The sequence below is a fragment of the Podarcis raffonei genome, chromosome 12 (genome assembly GCF_027172205.1).
Source record: "Podarcis raffonei isolate rPodRaf1 chromosome 12, rPodRaf1.pri, whole genome shotgun sequence".
Taxonomy (NCBI): domain Eukaryota; kingdom Metazoa; phylum Chordata; class Lepidosauria; order Squamata; family Lacertidae; genus Podarcis; species Podarcis raffonei.
Window position 1 is genome coordinate 4,527,173 of NC_070613.1, and position 16,489 is coordinate 4,543,661.

Genomic DNA, 16,489 nt, shown 5'->3' on the forward strand with positions numbered 1-16,489 from the left:
GGAGGGCACAAGGAGAAGGGAACGACAGAGGACGAGATGGTGGGACAGTGTTCTCGAAGCTACCAGCATGAGTTTGACCAAACTGTGGGAGGCAATGGAAGACAGGAGTGCCTGGTGTGCTCTGGTCCAGGGAGTCACAAAGAGTCGGACATGACTAAACGACTAAACAACAACAAAGCTATCTCCACTAAGTTACCCAACATGGCCAACTTTCTCCAACATAGATTGCATTTTATTGCATCCACAAAGTTTTCTGCAATATAAGGGTTTGACAAGAGCAGGTCAACAATAAATCACACCAAGTGAGTGAAGTTAACTCTTGCGTACATACTGTTTATGTACGCAATGACAGCAGCAAGGATGCTCCCCAAACAGTATTTCCTTCCTCTGTCCTCACAATATAAGAAGAAGCTCCGAACTCACCCGTAATATGTCCTGATGGAGTCTAGGATATACTGCACACCGTATTTCCTACGGACTCTCTGCTTGTGGTCCTTGATTACATTCGACAGGTACTGGATGTGACCTATGAAGCAAGGAGGTGGAAAGTGAAGGTAATAAGAAAGGTAAAGGTAAAGGACCCCTGGACGGTTAAGTCCAGTCAAAGGCGGCTATGGGGTAGTGGTGCTCATCTCACTTTCAGGCCAAGGGAGCCGGCATTTGTCCAGGACATGTGGCCAGCAGGACTAAACCGCTTCTGGCGCAATGGGACACCGTGATGGAAACCAGAGCGCACGGAAACGCCATTTACTTTTCTGTCGCAGTGGTACCTATTTATCTACTTGCACTGGTGTGCTTTCGAACTGCTAGGTTGGCAGGAGCAGGGACCGAGCAACGGGAGCTCACTCCGTCGCGGGGATTCGAACCGCCGACCTTCTGATCGGCAAGCCCAAAACACTTAGTGGTTTAGACCACAGCGTCATCTGAGGAAGGAGAGCGCAGCACAGGTGAGAAACAAGCTGCCTAATCTCGGATCAAAGCTGGCAGGTTTTCCAGCGCCTTGCGTGTGGAACACCTGTCCAAATGTTTCCTGGTATTACAGGTGCCAAGCCACATGGAGGCCACTTTCAATCACGCCACAAGAACATCGGAAGCTGCCTATGCCACGTCAGATCACTGGTCCAACTAACTCAGGCTTGTCTACACTGAACTTCAGCTGAGATTCTCTGGGGCTGCAGGCAGGGACTCCGCCTTGCAGCTCCACCTGGAAATGTCAGGGATTGAACCGGGGACCTCCCGCATGCCAAAGCAGATAGAACCATAGAATTGTAGAGTTGCTGACCTTTAAAGCCCTAAGTGGCCTCAGTCCAGTATACCTGAAGGAGCGTCTCCACCCCCATCGTTCTGCCCGGACACTGAGGTCCAGCGCCGAGGGCCTTCTGGCGGTTCCCTCCCTGCAAGAAGCCAAGTTACAGGGAACCACGCAGAGGGCCTTCTTGGTGGTGGCACCCACCCTGTGGAACGCCCTCCCATCAGATGTCAAAGAAATAAACAACTATCTGACTTTTAGAAGACATCTGAAGGCAGCCCTGTTTAGGGAAGCTTTTAATGTTTAACGGACTATTGTATTTTAATATTTTGTTGGAAGCCGCCCAGAGTGGCTGGGGAGACCCAGCCAGATGGGTGGGATATAAATAATAAATTATTACTATTATTTTATTATTATAATTTATGTTGATGATATCCTATACTACAATGAAGAGAACCAGTGCCCTATAGGAAGCTGCTGTTTACCAAGCCAGAACAATGGTGCATCAAGCTCAAATTTTCTACACGGGCTGGTAGTGGTTCGCCAGAATTTCACGGCAAGGGTCTCCCCCAGGTGTTTCCAGGCATTGAACCAGGCACCTTCTGCACGAGAATCAAGCGCTCTACCACTGAACTGCAGCCTGTCCTAACACAGCCACACAAGCAACCTTCTCCTGGGTTGGGGCGACAACGCCCCGAACCAGCAGGAGCACTCGAGTTCAGGTGCACAGCTTCAATCATGCCACCTGTCCGTCCCTGGGGCTGCAGGGGATGGTCTAAGCTCACCCAATCGGACGGCAAAGTCGCTGTTGCTCCAGATTCGGAAGTCAAAGAGCAGGAACTGGTACAGGAGGTGCAGCAGAAAGTTGTGTCCTTCCGCGGCCACTTGCTCCATGAGGATTTGAGAAGCCATCAGAACATTCATGTCCATCGTCTGGCTGGAGACCTGCAAGGCAGAAAAGATAAATCATTGCTGCCTGGTCAAAGAGAGGTGCAGCCAGGACCCACCTGGTTCTTCACTTAGCCCTCCCCCTCTGTTCTTCCATTCCACCCTGCGAATCCAACAATATAGAAGTCTAAGCTGGACGCTCCAAGCTTAGACTGTGGTTTATAAGCAAGCCATCTTTGTCTTTCTATACAAATAATTTAGATACACTGACCACTTGGGAACCTAAATTACATTGCCTGTGTTTTCTCGCTGCTGTACGGAAAAGCACATGAACCTGACCTTCAAAGAGTTTGTAAGTAAACCACTTTTAACTCAACAAACGTGTGCTCTCTTTCCATGCAAAAGGAAGTGGGGAACTTTGGAAGCAGGTGAGAAGGGGATATTTGAAGGTCTAGCAGCCTATATTTTGACGCTACGTTTTGCTGGACGTTTTGTGATATTAAATCTCTGCTGGGATTCTCTCACCAAAGAGTACTTGCCCCAAACCTGGACCCTGGCATCTAGGGAATTCTCCCTTTTATTACAGCTCATATTTCCCCCTTTAACCAAAATGCAAAATGCCAACACATTTCACCTGGAGAAGTCAGATACCCTGATCAATCTGGGCAAGTCTGGCGCCAGCATGGAATCGCTTACCTTCTGAAGAAGCGCTCCGATGATGGCTGGCCCCTGGCATTGGACCAGGCTCTCCTGGTTGACTGGGTGACAATGGATGAAGTTCTTAATCAGCAGCAGGAAGGCAGCGACCCCGTTCCTTTCCAGTCTACCTTCTGTGGGTGGAGGGGGAAAGAAAACTGTTTTGAAGGAAAGGATCTTTGACCCCTGGGAGAGGGAGGGCTGGCAGGAGCTAACAGTTTCAGGTGAAGAACGGACCTCCGGAGCGAATTAAGTTCTTAACCCGAGGTACCACTGTAGCTGGTCAAGGAAGCCATGGACTCAAAGAGGTTGAAAAACTCTGCCACAAAGCTTTAATATTCATTAAAAGCAATAATTTAAAATGAGCCTTTATAGAGCAATGGGGTGAAGTGACCAGTGACGTTCAATAGAGGTGGGCAGGAATGTGTTGCTTTAAAAGACAGTTTTGTTTTTTAAAGGTACAGTGGTACCTTTTTTTAAAGGTACAGTGGTACCAATTTGATTCCCTCCCTCTCTTTCTTTTTTCTTTTCCTTCTCCTCTTGCGAGGAGGCTACATTTTAATATTTTAATGTTTCAATATTTTAATGTTGTATTTTAATTTTGTTTTTAAGTTGTAATCATTCAACTTGTTTTTATTATTGCTTGTTAGCCACCCTGAGCCCGGCCTTGGCTGAGGAGGGCGGGGTATAAATAAAAATTATGATTATGAGTATGATTAACCCGAGGTACTATTTCTAGGTTAGCGGAGTCTGTAACCTGAAGTATCTGTAACCCGAGGTACCACTGCAATTTAGTTGCATACAACGATTTTTCAAATACAGTCGTACCTAGGCTCCCGAACGCCTTGCGACTCGAATGTTTTGGCTCCAGAACGCCGCAAACCCAGAAGTGAGTGTTCCGGTTTGCGAACATTCTTTGGAACCCGAACTTTCAACAGAGCCTCCTGCAGCCAATCTGAAGCTGCGCCTTGGTTTCCAAACTTTTTGGAAGTCGAACGGACAGTGGTACCTCTGGATAGGAACGGGATCCATTCCGGAGCCCCGTTCGCATCCAGAGGCAAATGCAACCCGCGTCTGTGCGGGCATGGGTCGCGATTCGCCGCTTCCGCGCATGCACATGACGTCATTTTGAGCGTCTTCGCATGCGCAAGCAGCGAAACCCGGAAGTCACGCGTTCCGTTACTTCCAGGTCGCCGTGAAAGCACTCAACCTGAAGGAACTTCAACCCGAGGTATGACTGTACTGCATAAAATCAGGAGGAAAAGTGTCGTGGTGCCAAATTAAAAGACTGACAAATAAATAAACACAAAATTCAGCCTGGGTACCTCGATAACCGGAAGATTTCCCCAGCGGGATGACCATGCCCTGGGCGTTGCGGGAAGAGGTCAATTCTGGGCCCACCAAGTCGTGGGTTTCCTGGTGGTCTTCTGACTCTTTCCTCTGAGACGCCACCTGGTCCAGGAGGGGGAGCAGCACCCCCATTCCACCGACACAATTCACCACGTCCTGCAAGAACCACAAAGCCCTGTGAGACCATCGGAGGGCTCTCCCCCAGGCTGGCTGGTTTCTGCACGTATCTGGCTGGTATTCACCACCGAATTCCAAACCAAGATGTGCTCTCCCAAGCTCTGCTAGTGCAGCGATTTGACTTCGCCCCAGAAGGTGGACTCCAATGTCTCATGAGACAGAAAGGTGCCAAGAACCAGTTTCCCTGGGGGTGGGTTATGAAGCTTCATTGCAGGGCCAGTATCTAACTGATTAAAAAAGGTAAAAGGACCCCTGACCATTAGGTCCAGTCGTGGCCGACTCTGGGGTTGCAGCGCTCATCTCGCTTTACTGGCCAAGGGAGCCGGCGTACAGCTTCCGGGTCATGTGGCCAGCATGACTAAGCCGCTTCTGGCGAACCAGAGCAGCGCACAGAAACGCCGTTTACCTTCCCACCAGAGTGGTACCTATTTATCTACTTGCACTTGGACGTGTTTTCGAACTGCTAGGTGGGCAGGAGCAGGGACCGAGCAACGGGAGCTCAACCCGTCGCGGGGATTCAAACCGCCGACCTTCTGATCAGCAAATCCTAGTCTCTGTGGTTTAACCCACAGCGCCACCCGCATCCCTTATCTAACTGATTAGGTGAGAGATAAATATACTAAATAATACATAAACTTTAATGATCTCTAACCATTGTTGATGGAAGCTGGAGTGCATCAAGTTCTAGAGGGCCATGGGGTCCTCATTCTTGCTTTACGTAAGAGCCCAAGAAGAACCTCACTGGGCTCATCTAATCCAGTGGCCAACCAGGTGTCCATTGGAAGCCCACAAGCAGCTCCTGGGCATAGCAATGCTCTCTCGCCAACTGAGGTTTCCAGGCACACTGCCTCCAACACTGGTAGCAGAAGGTAGTTACCATGGCTAGTCGTCCTCGATGGTTTTTAGCAATGGTGCCTCTACAATGGCTTGGCCATATCCACAGAATGGAAGATGGCAGGATCCCCAAGGATGTGCTCTATGCGGAGCTGGCTGTTAGAATTCCTGCTCCGTGATCGCAGTCATGGGATTGTTGTCTATTACATGACGGTATATGTTTTGACTCCACAGAGTGGAAAGTGACGGAGACAGGATGTTTGTGTTCCTGTGTTCCGTGAAGTGGGACTATTGTCCTTTGTTTTTTCTCTTTGCTGTCTCATGCTAGAGAGAGAGGGAGCCATGTTGCAGTGCTCCGTGTGTGTTTATATGTAAATAAAGTAGATTAGCCAAAGTGCTGAGTTGCTGAGTTCTGTTACGCAAACTGAGAAGACTCTGCGGATCCCTGAGTGTGCCGATGTCTGTTGGCATCAGTCTCTGTGATGTTCGGGCACAAGAAAGCTTTTGAAGATCCTGAACGATTGACCAGGAGTCAGGGAACATGCCAGCCAGCCAGGTGTCTCTGCCAGGGTCCTACTCGAGTGTAGGACGAGCTCCTCACACTGGCTTCAGGCACCAGGCCTGTGGGCAGACCAACTCTGCACTCCAAATATGTCTGCAAATGTGACACGAAAGCTGGCAACATCAACCTCACCCTGTGGGAATCCCTTGCAGACAACCGCAGTGCCTGGAGACAAGCAGGCAGGTCATGCATTTATAGCAGTAACCAGAGGAGGAATGGCTGCTGGGAGGAACGCAGAGAGAAGAAGTGCCGTGGTGTATCTGCAGCAGCACAACCATCTGCCCTGGCTGCAACGAAACATGTCTCTCCCATATCAGTATCTACAGCCACAGCAGTTCCAGCAGTTTGACCTCACCCCCAAAGGAGCATTCTGTGACTTTGCATTTCTCAGTAGAGAAAGTATTGATCTGGTGTGTAGAGGTCTTTCCTATTCTACTTCATTCCAGAGGGTTCTGGAAGCTTCTCCGCGTGAAAGAAACAAGAAGGTTCCTGATGTTTGGGTTATTCCTTCAGAGAAGCTGAATACAGCTGGGGGAAACTGGTTATGTTATCTCTTCTGTCAAGGTCATGCTGACTATAATAATAAGGCCAGAAGGAGCCTGGGTTTCACTTTCTCTCTCAATCTCTTTTCCTTCTGGTGTGGTGTTCTATACATACATACATACATACATACATACATACATACATATTTCAGATAAAAAGGTAAAGGGACCCCTGACCATTAGGTCCAGTCGTGGCCGACTCTGGGGTTGCGGCGCTCATCTCGCTTTATTGGCCGAGGGAGCCGGCGTACAGCTTCCGGGTCATGTGGCCAGCATGACTAAGCCGCTTCTGGTGAACCAGAGCAGCGCACGGAAATGCCGTTTCCCTTCCCGCCGGAGCGGTACCTATTTATCTACTTGCACTTGGACGTGCTTTCGAACTGCTAGGTTGGCAGGAGCAGGGACCGAGCAACGGGAGCTCACCCCGTCGCGGGAATTCGAACCGCTGACCTTCTGATCGGCAAGTCCTAGGCTCTGTGGTTTAACCCACAGTGCCACCTGCGTCACAGCCTTATTATAAGTTATTGTAAATTTAAGTCAGTTGCAACTGGATTTCTGGTGGACTGTGCCAATCCTGAATGTATTGGATTTGTGACTGTTCTGCTCATTTGCCTTCAGTAGCAGTAAATCTCTGCTGGATGAAGTATTAATTGCCTCTGGTCTATTTTTTGGGAATCGTGCAATATCTTTAGGTTTCTACGCTGCTAACTGTACACTGGAATCTACTCTGGATCAATATTGAGTGGAATTTAGATGACACATTCCTCCGCTGTCTCCTGAGACAGACAGATGCCAGGAATAGTATTCTGCAACGCCTCACTGATGCAATGATACTACATGGGTGCTTGGATTATACTGGGTCGTCTGCACATAGTTCTGCTTTATGGGCAATTCTAGGATGTTTCCCCAGAGGCATCGCTGACATCCGCAGAGGCCCTCTCGCACTGCGGCACAACAAAAGCAGGACAAAACCCCTCACATAATCCAGAACGTTGTCTTTGTCCATGGAGTTTTCTTGGCAGGGAGACTGGAGTGGCTTGCCGGTTCCTTCTCCAGATGGATCACGTTTAGTCAAAACTCTCCACTATGACCTGTGCATCTTGGGTGGCCCTGCACGGCATAGCTCATAGCTTCTCTGAGTTATTCAAGCCCCTTCGCCATGGCAAGGCAGTGATCCATGAAGGGAATCACTGCCTTGCCGTGTTAAAGTTAAAGCCATGGTTTTCCCAGTAGTGATGTATGGAAGTGAGAGCTGGACCATAAAGAAGGCTGATCGCCGAAGAATGGATGCTTTTGAATTATGGTGCTGGAGGAGACTCTTGAGAGTCCCATGGACTGCAAGAAGATCAAACCTCTCCATTCTGAAGGAAATCAGCCCTGAGTGCTCACTGGAAGGACAGATCCTGAAACTGAGGCTCCAATACTTTGGCGACCTCATGAGAAGAGAAGACTCCCTGGAAAAGACCCTGATGTTGGGAATGATGGAGGGCACAAGGAGAAGGGAACGACAGAGGACAAGATGGTTGGACAGTGTTCTCGAAGCTACCAGCATGAGTTTGACCAAACTGCGGGAGGCAGTGGAAGACAGGAGTGCCTGGCGTGCTCTGGTCCAGGGGGTCACAAAGAGGCGGACACGACTAAACGACTAAACAACAACACTCCAGAACGTTTGCAATATAAAAAGTGGCAGGATTTCTGAAGAAAGCAATGGCTCTGCGGTGACGGGAAGCAATGCACGATGAATGCATATGCAGCAGTTGCAATGGGACTACTCTGAGGGAAACAAGCAACTGGTGCAAACCAATGAACTCCAGTCTTCTCTGCAATTGAAGCTCCCCGAAAATTCTGCCCCCCAGAGCCCACCTTTCTGACCGTGCCCATAGACCTAGAACGGAGTCAAGAGGTGACCCGCTCCACGGCTGCTGCGTCACGACGTCCGTACCTTGACATCCCAGTTCACTACTTTGTGTCCAGTCAGCCTCCCGTCAAAGAAGTGGTTCGGGGAAAGGTCCAGGCAGATGTTGTTCTTGCAGGCCTAGAAAGTCACACGAGAGGAAGGAGAAGTGGAAATTTAAGTATAAATCTCTTGGTGGGGGAACTCACAGACTTGGTGAAAGAGGACACGTCCAATCATGTGGAATAATAATAATAATAATAATAATAATAATAATAATAATAATAATAATAATAATATGATTTATACTCTGCCCATCTGGCTGGGTTTCCCCAGCCACTCTGGGCAGCTTCCAGCAAAATATGAAAACACAATTCATCAAATATTAAAAGCTTCCCTAAACAGGGCTGCCTTCAGATGTCTTCTAAAAGTTTGGTAGTTATTTTCCTCTTTGACATCTGGTGGGAGGGTGTTCCACAGGGCAGGTGCCACCACCGAGAAGGCCCTCTGCCTGGTTCCCTGTAACTTGGCTTCTCGCAGTGAGGGAACCGCCAGAAGGCCCTCGGAGCTGGACCTCAGTGTCCGGGCTGAATGATGAGGGTGTAGATGCTACTTCAGGTAAACTGGGCCGAGGCCGTTTAGGGCTTTAAAGGTCAGCACCAACACTTTGAATTGTGCTCGGAAACGTACTGGGAGCCAATGTAGGTCTAGCTTCCGCATTCTGGATTAATTTCAGTTTCTGGGTCACCTTCAAAGGTAGCCCCACATAGAGCGCATTGCAGTAGTCCAAGTGAGAGATAACCAGAGCATGCACCACTCTGGCGAGACAGTCTGCAGGTAGGTAGGGTCTCATCCTGCGTTCCAGATGGAGCTGGTAAACAGCTGCCCTGGACACAGAGCTGACCTGCGCCTCCATGGACAGCGGTGAGTCCAAAATGACTCCCAGGCTGCGCACCTTAGGGCTTCTACTGCTTGTCGCTTCTTAGACAGGCTGAGGGATGCTCCTGCTTTGACGCTCACCTGTGGTGTGTAATACAGCAGCAATTTGCTGCCGAGCTCCAGGAAATCCCCTTCCGGCTTAAAGGGCGACGTCACATTTGGTCCCGAGGAGTAGAGTGCCTTCACTTGAGCAGGCTGGAGGACTTCGTAGAAGATGGAGACGGAGCCCAGGTGACCCTCTAGGGAGGTGGGAACCCCCCACTCGGTGTCCTGGCTACCGGCCACCGTGACCGAAACCACGCCTTCCCGGGGGGCCTGCGGGGGGATGGGCGTCCAGGTGTGGGGGGCCAGGGAGGCCGGGAACGATTGGGAGCGGTTGAGCGAGGGGTGGGACGGGAAGCCCAGGTCTGGCGAGTGGGACGGGGAGGGGTGGACGGCGGAGGTGGTGGTGGTCCGGTGGCCGGCTGAGCCAATGCAGCAGGAGGTGAAGGACTAGGAAAGAAGATTTGAAATAAATAAATAGGTTTATTTGCACAAGAAGCACCACTTTTTCTCCTGCCTTGTTGCAAATCCTGCCTTGTTGCAAAACCTTTTGCCTTTGCCCACTCTACAGCCGGGTAAGGCTGTTCTCTTTGAGTCGGGCCAAGGTCTCTAACCAAAGCAACAGGGAGTTAGAGGCCGGCGCAACCAAGTTGTGGGGTCTGCAGGGCAGGCGAATGTGTGTGCAAGTCTGACTGCGAGTGCTAGAAAAAGCGTCCCCAGCAAACTCCCCACACATCTGCCGGGGGGCTGAGGAGAGCGTTTGCAGGGTTACATCAGCCCCCCCCCCCCGATGGATAAAAATCAACAATTTAAAAAAATAAATCGGATTTAAATCAGATTTTTAAAAAAACAAAAAACGAACGTTCGGTCGTGCTTAGACTAACCTTGTGAAGAATAAAGATTAGATGGACTATGAAAGAACTTAAGGAAAGGAAGTGCCTGAAGAACAGATGTAAAGGTGAATTAGACAACCAAGAGACGTGTGGTGAATGCGGTGGAAGTCTATTATAATATTTTAACTAGGATTTATATATTGTAATGTTTGAAGTATGAATTTGGAATTATTGATTATGAAAAGTATTTTTTTCTCTTCATTCGTTTCTTTCTTTTATTTTTCGTCTTCTTTTCTAGTCTGCATTCTGGAAAATTGTGTCACTAAATGTTTTTATGTACGGCTATGTATTATTTCTATTTCTTTTTTTTCTTTTCATTTTTTTGTACCATCTAATAAAATTTAATAATTTTTTATATATATATATATAAAATAAAGTGCTTTTGGAGGAGAAAGGTCATGCTCTTCCACAGGTTTCCGTAAGATTATTTGGGGCAGTTTTTTCTAACGAGAAGGTATTATCACGGATGCTTGTTTTTGCAGTTCTCAAAAGGGTGAATTTGTGTCTGCAGAAGTAACATGCCTTTTCTTCGCAGGAAAAAGGTTATAAAATAAACATACAGTGTTGAGGAAGAAACCTTAATCCCATTGTTCCTTTGCATATTTATGTACGCAGAATTAACCCCTTACCTCTCAAATGCGAAGTTCCAAGAGGTTCAATGAATAGATTGCTTGGAGTGGATTAGATCTGCACAAATGGCTAAGTGTGAAGCAGTAAAAATGAAAGCGCAACCTTGTGAGCAGAATACTCCACAAGTCTTGGGATCTTTGTGTAATCATTGTGCAAGTTTGTTATTCCAAAAATGAAACCTTTATCTGGTTGTAAATACCAAGATACAGAATGAGTTCTTCTGTAAAAAAATCAAGTCTTACTGGGTAGTGATTTAAATCGATTTAATCAAGTCTTTCTGGATAAGTCTTGGGATCTTTGTGTAATCCTTGTGCAAGTTTGTTATTCCAAAAATGAAACCTTTCTCTGGTTGTAAATACCAAGATTACAGAATGAGTCCTTCTGTAAGAAAATCGAGTCTTACTGGGTAGTGATTTAAATCGATTTGATTTAAATCGATTTGATTTAAATCAAATCCACCCGGCTCCCTGCTGACCTCGTGGACTACAATTCCCATCAGTCCCAGCTCGAGCGGCTGTGGTTGTGTTCCCTGCAATTGCAAACCCCCATCAAAACTAGGGTGTCCTTCCTGGAAAATCAACAACACACTTTGCTGGGCTTACGAGAACAGCAGGGAACATCGAACCTGTTCCTTGCAAGCTGGATTAAATGAACCAGATTGGGTGGCGCAACACTGGACCCCAAATACTGGGCCCCTTCTCTTTTCCAGCCTTTGGCCTTCGTTGCTTTGGGGGTCCTGAATGGCAGGGACAGTGCCTTACACAGAAGTCAGACCATTGCTTCACCCAACCCAGAGCACCCCACTTTGACTTGCAAGAGTTCTCCAGCAGCTCTGGCACGGAGCTTTCCCTCGATCCTGCAACATCTTTCATTTTTAATAAATAATAATAATAATAATAATTTATTATTTATTCCCCAGCCACTCTGGGCGGCTTCCAAAAAAATATTAAAATACTGTAATACATCAAACATTAAAAGCTTCCCTAAACAGGGCTGCCTTCAGATGTCTTCTAAAAGTCTGGTAGTTGTTTTTCTCTTTGACATCTGGTGGGAAGGCGTTCCACAGGGCGGGTGCCACTACCGAGAAGGCCCTCTGCCTGGTTCCCTGTAACTTGGCTTCTCGCAGTGAGGGAACCGCCAGAAGGCCCTCTGAGCTGGACCTCAGTGTCCAGGTAGAACGATGGGGGTGGAGCCGCTCCTTCAGATATACTGGATTTTACATGGCTCCACCATCAGCTCAGAAACTTTATTCTCTTGCCAGGAGCCAGGGTGGATTTGATGTACCATATTTTTCGCACCATAGGGCGCACCGGACCATAGGGCGCACCCAGTTTTTTTGGGGGGAAATAAAGGGGAAAAAATTATTTCCCCCCCAGGCGCGGGGCTGGGGTGGGGAAACTCGAGCTTCCCCCGACCCCAGCCCCCAAACAGGCAGCTCTCTGCAAGCCGTGGGAGCGCTCCCACTGCTTGCTGAGAGGTCGGCAAAGCCTGGGCGCGCTGAGCCCAGCGCGCGCAGGCTTCGGCATACAGGCAAGTCTCCGCAAGCAGCGGGAGCGCTCCCGCTGCTTGCGGAGAGGTCCGCGAAGCCTGGACGCGCTGAGCTCAGCGCGCGCAGGCTTCAGCATGCAGGCAACTCTCCGCAAGCAGCGGGAGCGCTCCCGCTGCTTGCGGAGAGGTCCGCGAAGCCTGGACGCGCTGAGCTCAGCGCGCGCAGGCTTCAGCATGCAGGCAACTCTCCGCAAGCAGCGGGAGCGCTCCCGCTGCTTGCGGAGAGGTCCGAGAAGCCTGGACGCGCTGAGCTCAGCGCGTGCAGGCTTCAGCATGCAGGCAAGTCTCCGCAAGCAGCGGGAGCGCTCCCGCTGCTTGCGGAGAGGTCCGCGAAGCCTGGACGCGCTGAGCTCAGCGCGCGCAGGCTTCAGCATGCAGGCAACTCTCCGCAAGCAGCGGGAGCGCTCCCGCTGCTTGCGGAGAGGTCCGCGAAGCCTGGACGCGCTGAGCTCAGCGCGCGCAGGCTTCAGCATGCAGGCAACTCTCCGCAAGCAGCGGGAGCCCAGTGCTTGCGGAGAGGTGTGCGAAGCCTGGAGAGCGTGAGGGGTCGGTGCGCACCAACCCCTCTCACTCTCCAGGCTTCAGCGAAAGCCTGCATTCGCACCATAGGACGCACACACATTTCCCCTTCATTTTTGGAGGGGAAAAGGTGCGTCCTATGGTGCGAAAAATACGGTAAATCATGATTTAAATCACTAGTCAGTAAGACTTGATTTAAATCATTTTTTACAGAAAGACGCATTCTTGCATATTTACAATTTCATTTTTGGAATAATAAATTTTCAGAGTAGTTTTTACACTTATATCAAAAATTACTGATTTGGTTATACTATTAGAAATACATAGACAGATAACTACGAAATTATGGTGAGGCTTAATAAGTTTAACTGTTTATATTTGGACAACTTTTCTGCCGTACTTGATTGGAGGAGAAAAATAATCATTTCCTTAATAACAATTTAAGCAATTTATTTAACTAAAACAATAACAGCATAGCATATGTATCCATGTTTGTTAACCGATGTGGTTAAATGTGTTTAAAAACAAAACAAAACTTAGACTGAGTTTTAGCACACACGAAAAGCTTAAAACAAATCCTTATTTCCTGATGAATAGCCTTTGGACTAGAATGTAACTTAAATAAAAAACTATCTTTTTCTCCAAAAGCATTTTATTTTAAAAATCCGATTTAAATAAAAAAATCTGATTTAAATAAAAAAAAAATCCGATTTTTAAATTTATTTATTTTTTAAAAATCATTGATTTTTATCCACCTGGCTCCCCAGTAATTGAATCCTGCTACCTGCCAATGCAGGTGACCCACTATGATTTTTTAAAAAAATAATTGATTTTTATTCACCCTGCCAGGAGCCGCTGCCTGGTTTTTTACCCTCTCCTCTCCTGCTTCTAGGGTTTGATTCCCCGACTCTCTCCAAGGAAAGTCTTAATATGTTATCCCCCCCCCCCGGCAGACATAATTACGGTTCCCTCAAAGCAGGAGGGGTTGCAGGAAGAGCCTCTACCTCGCCCAGGGAAGGGAACCGCAGCTGAGCCGTCTTCCGGAGTTCCCCGTCCACGTAGATGTTCACGAGGTTCTGGCCGAAGGGACGGCGGCCCGTAATGTGGACGACATCGACGCAGTGCTGGTTTTTTTTGGGGGGGAAGAGAGTGGAAGGAGGCGTTTATGGGTCCATCGAGCAACATATTCCGCTCAAACAGCACCTGTGCAGTTCAGTACACCGGTATCTTGGTTCTCAAACTTACTGTATTTTTCGCTCCATAAGAAGAGAAGAAGAGTTTGGATTTGATATCCCGCTTTATCACTACCCAAAGGAGTCTCAAAGCGGCTAATATTCTCCTTTCCCTTCCTCCCCCACAACAAACACTGTGAGGTGAGTGAGGCTGAGAGACTTCAGAGAAGTGTGACTGGCCCAAGGTCACCCAGCAGCTGCATGTGGAGGAGCGGGGAAGCGAACCCGGTTCACCAGATTACGAGTCCACCGCTCTTAACCACTATACCACACTGGCTTTCATAAAAGGCGCACTCCCCCCCCCCGCTAAAAAGTAAGGGGAAATGTCTGTGCGTCTTATGGAACGAATGCACTGGACGGCATGGCTCCTGACCGCCGCTCGCTGCGAAGCCAGCAGAGCAAGAGCAAGCCAGCTCTGCGCAGCCCTCGCTTTTCTTGCTTCAAGAGAGGTCTGCTGGGGAGTGGACCGGACCTGCCTCAAAAAATGTTGCTGACCCCTGGATTAGACGATGGGTCACCAGAGGACATTAGCAGCCCTGCTCTAGATTTTATCAGCCAAGCACACATAGAGAACACACACACACACACACACACACAAACCCCTCTCTGCTTTGCCAACATTAAAACACAAAAAAACAACAAAGTGCAGGGTTGCCTAACGAGCTCAGCTTCTTCACGGCTCTCGTTTACAGCGGAACGTATCTCACATTCACACCGATAAACCCAAGCCAGGTCTGCTCTAGCCCCTTACTCACCCAGGCAGCGTCGTTGAACGGAAACTCTTGCAGGGCCACCGTCATGTACTCCTTTTTGGTGCAGACAGCCACCACCAGCGTCCCGTCGGCTGTGAAGAAGGCCTCAAAGCCCGTCCCGTTGGTGGTGAAGAAGCTGGTAGGGTCGAAGGACAGGGGAGGTTACAAGCTGGCTGGCTGGATTTCTCCCTTGCTCACAGGAGCCACACTGAGACCCAGTGCCGGATTTACGTAGAAGCTAAACAAGCTATAGCTTAGGGCCCCACTCTCTTGGGGGCCCCAAAAAAAATTTAAGGGGGAAAAAACTGGATGTACGTTTCCAAAATATAAGATAAAAAACAAATAAAATGAAACCTACACCATTTTAAGTTAGAGCTTAATAATTATTTCATTATTAATATAGTAAAGGTAAAGGGACCCCTGACGATTAGGTCCAGTCGTGGCCGACTCTGGGGTTGCGGCGCTCATCTCGCTTTATTGACCGGGGGAGCCGGCGTTCAGCTTCCGGGTCATGTGGCCAGCATGACTAAGCCGCTTCTGGCGAACCAGAGCAGCGCATGGAAACGCCGTTTACCTTCCCGCCGGAGCGGTACCTATTTATCTACTTGCACTTTGACATGCTTTCGAACTGCTAGGTTGGCAGTAGCAGGGACTGAGCAATGGGAGCTCACCCCGTCGCGGGGATTCGAACCGCCGACCTTCCGATCGGCAAGCCCTAGGCTCTGTGGTTTAACCCACAGTGCTCCCCGCATCCCTATATTATTAGTATACTCCTCCTTAATTGTATTTCAGTTCAACAATTACTTGAATAAAACACATATTTTGTTATGTGCAAATGGCTTTAGATTCTCTGTTTAGGGAAGCTTTTAATGTTTGACGGTCTATTGTATTTTAATATTTTGTTGGAAGCCCAGCCAGATGGGTGGGGTATAAATAATAAGTTGTTGTTGTTGTTGTTTGTTGTTGTTGTTATGTCCATAAATTACCATATAACATATATTCAACAGTGACAATTTATTGCTGACAAAGGACAGCTGGACATATAAAGGGCCCCATTAAAGGGCTCCAGTAACTTAGGGCCTCATCAAACCTAAATTTGGCCCTGCTGAGACCCTCACACCGGGGGAACCAGGGATCCATAACAGGGTGTTCTTGGGGTTGGGGGAAAACTTTGCAAAACACAGTCCTTGGCTAGAAGCAGCCGGATCTCAGGCGTGCTGACTGTGCAGATAAATAACGTTAGGAACCCACAGAAGTACGCCTGGCATCTTCCTTATACAGTGGTACCTTGGTGAAGCAAAGGCTGCAAGGTTTTCAACTGGGGCAATCAGAATAAGATCCACTACAGTGGTACCTCTGGTTAAGTACTTAATTCGTTCCGGAGGTCCGTTCTTAACCTGAAACTTATTCTTAAAAGTCTTTTTCTAAGGTCGGCCCCAATTCCCTTCCCCGAAATCCCCATTTTTATGTTAGTGGCAAAACCAAATTAAATAAAACAGAATATAGTTATACACCCTTTGGATTCCCAAAGCCCCACCACTTTAGCTAATGGGGCCTCCTGCTGCCGCCGTGCGATTTCTGTTCTCATCCTGAAGCAAAGTTCTTAACCCGAGGTACTATTTCTGGGTTAGCGGAGTCTGTAACCTGAAGCGTCTGTAACCTGAAGCGTCTGCAACGCGAGGTACCACTGTATTTGACTATTGATTCAAAACTCCTAAGATGTATTTTATATAACTGACTTT

At 48.4% G+C, this 16,489-nt stretch overlaps 1 protein-coding gene across 5 annotated transcripts in view; it reads right to left on the reverse strand.

Moving 5' to 3' along the window:
* The window catches only part of NBEAL2 (neurobeachin like 2), a 217,823-nt gene that overhangs the window by 59,834 nt on the left and 141,500 nt on the right, over positions 1-16,489 (reverse strand). For all 5 annotated transcript variants that reach the window (XM_053409367.1, XM_053409366.1, XM_053409369.1 and 2 more), the window contains 8 exons: positions 14,751-14,883; positions 13,768-13,887; positions 9,213-9,623; positions 8,241-8,333; positions 4,159-4,339; positions 2,834-2,967; positions 2,035-2,194; positions 424-526 (listed from right to left, as the gene is read on the reverse strand). In XM_053409367.1, coding sequence (XP_053265342.1) covers positions 424-526; positions 2,035-2,194; positions 2,834-2,967; positions 4,159-4,339; positions 8,241-8,333; positions 9,213-9,623; positions 13,768-13,887; positions 14,751-14,883 — 1,335 coding nt within the window. The remainder of the gene's footprint in view (positions 1-423; positions 527-2,034; positions 2,195-2,833; positions 2,968-4,158; positions 4,340-8,240; positions 8,334-9,212; positions 9,624-13,767; positions 13,888-14,750; positions 14,884-16,489) is intronic.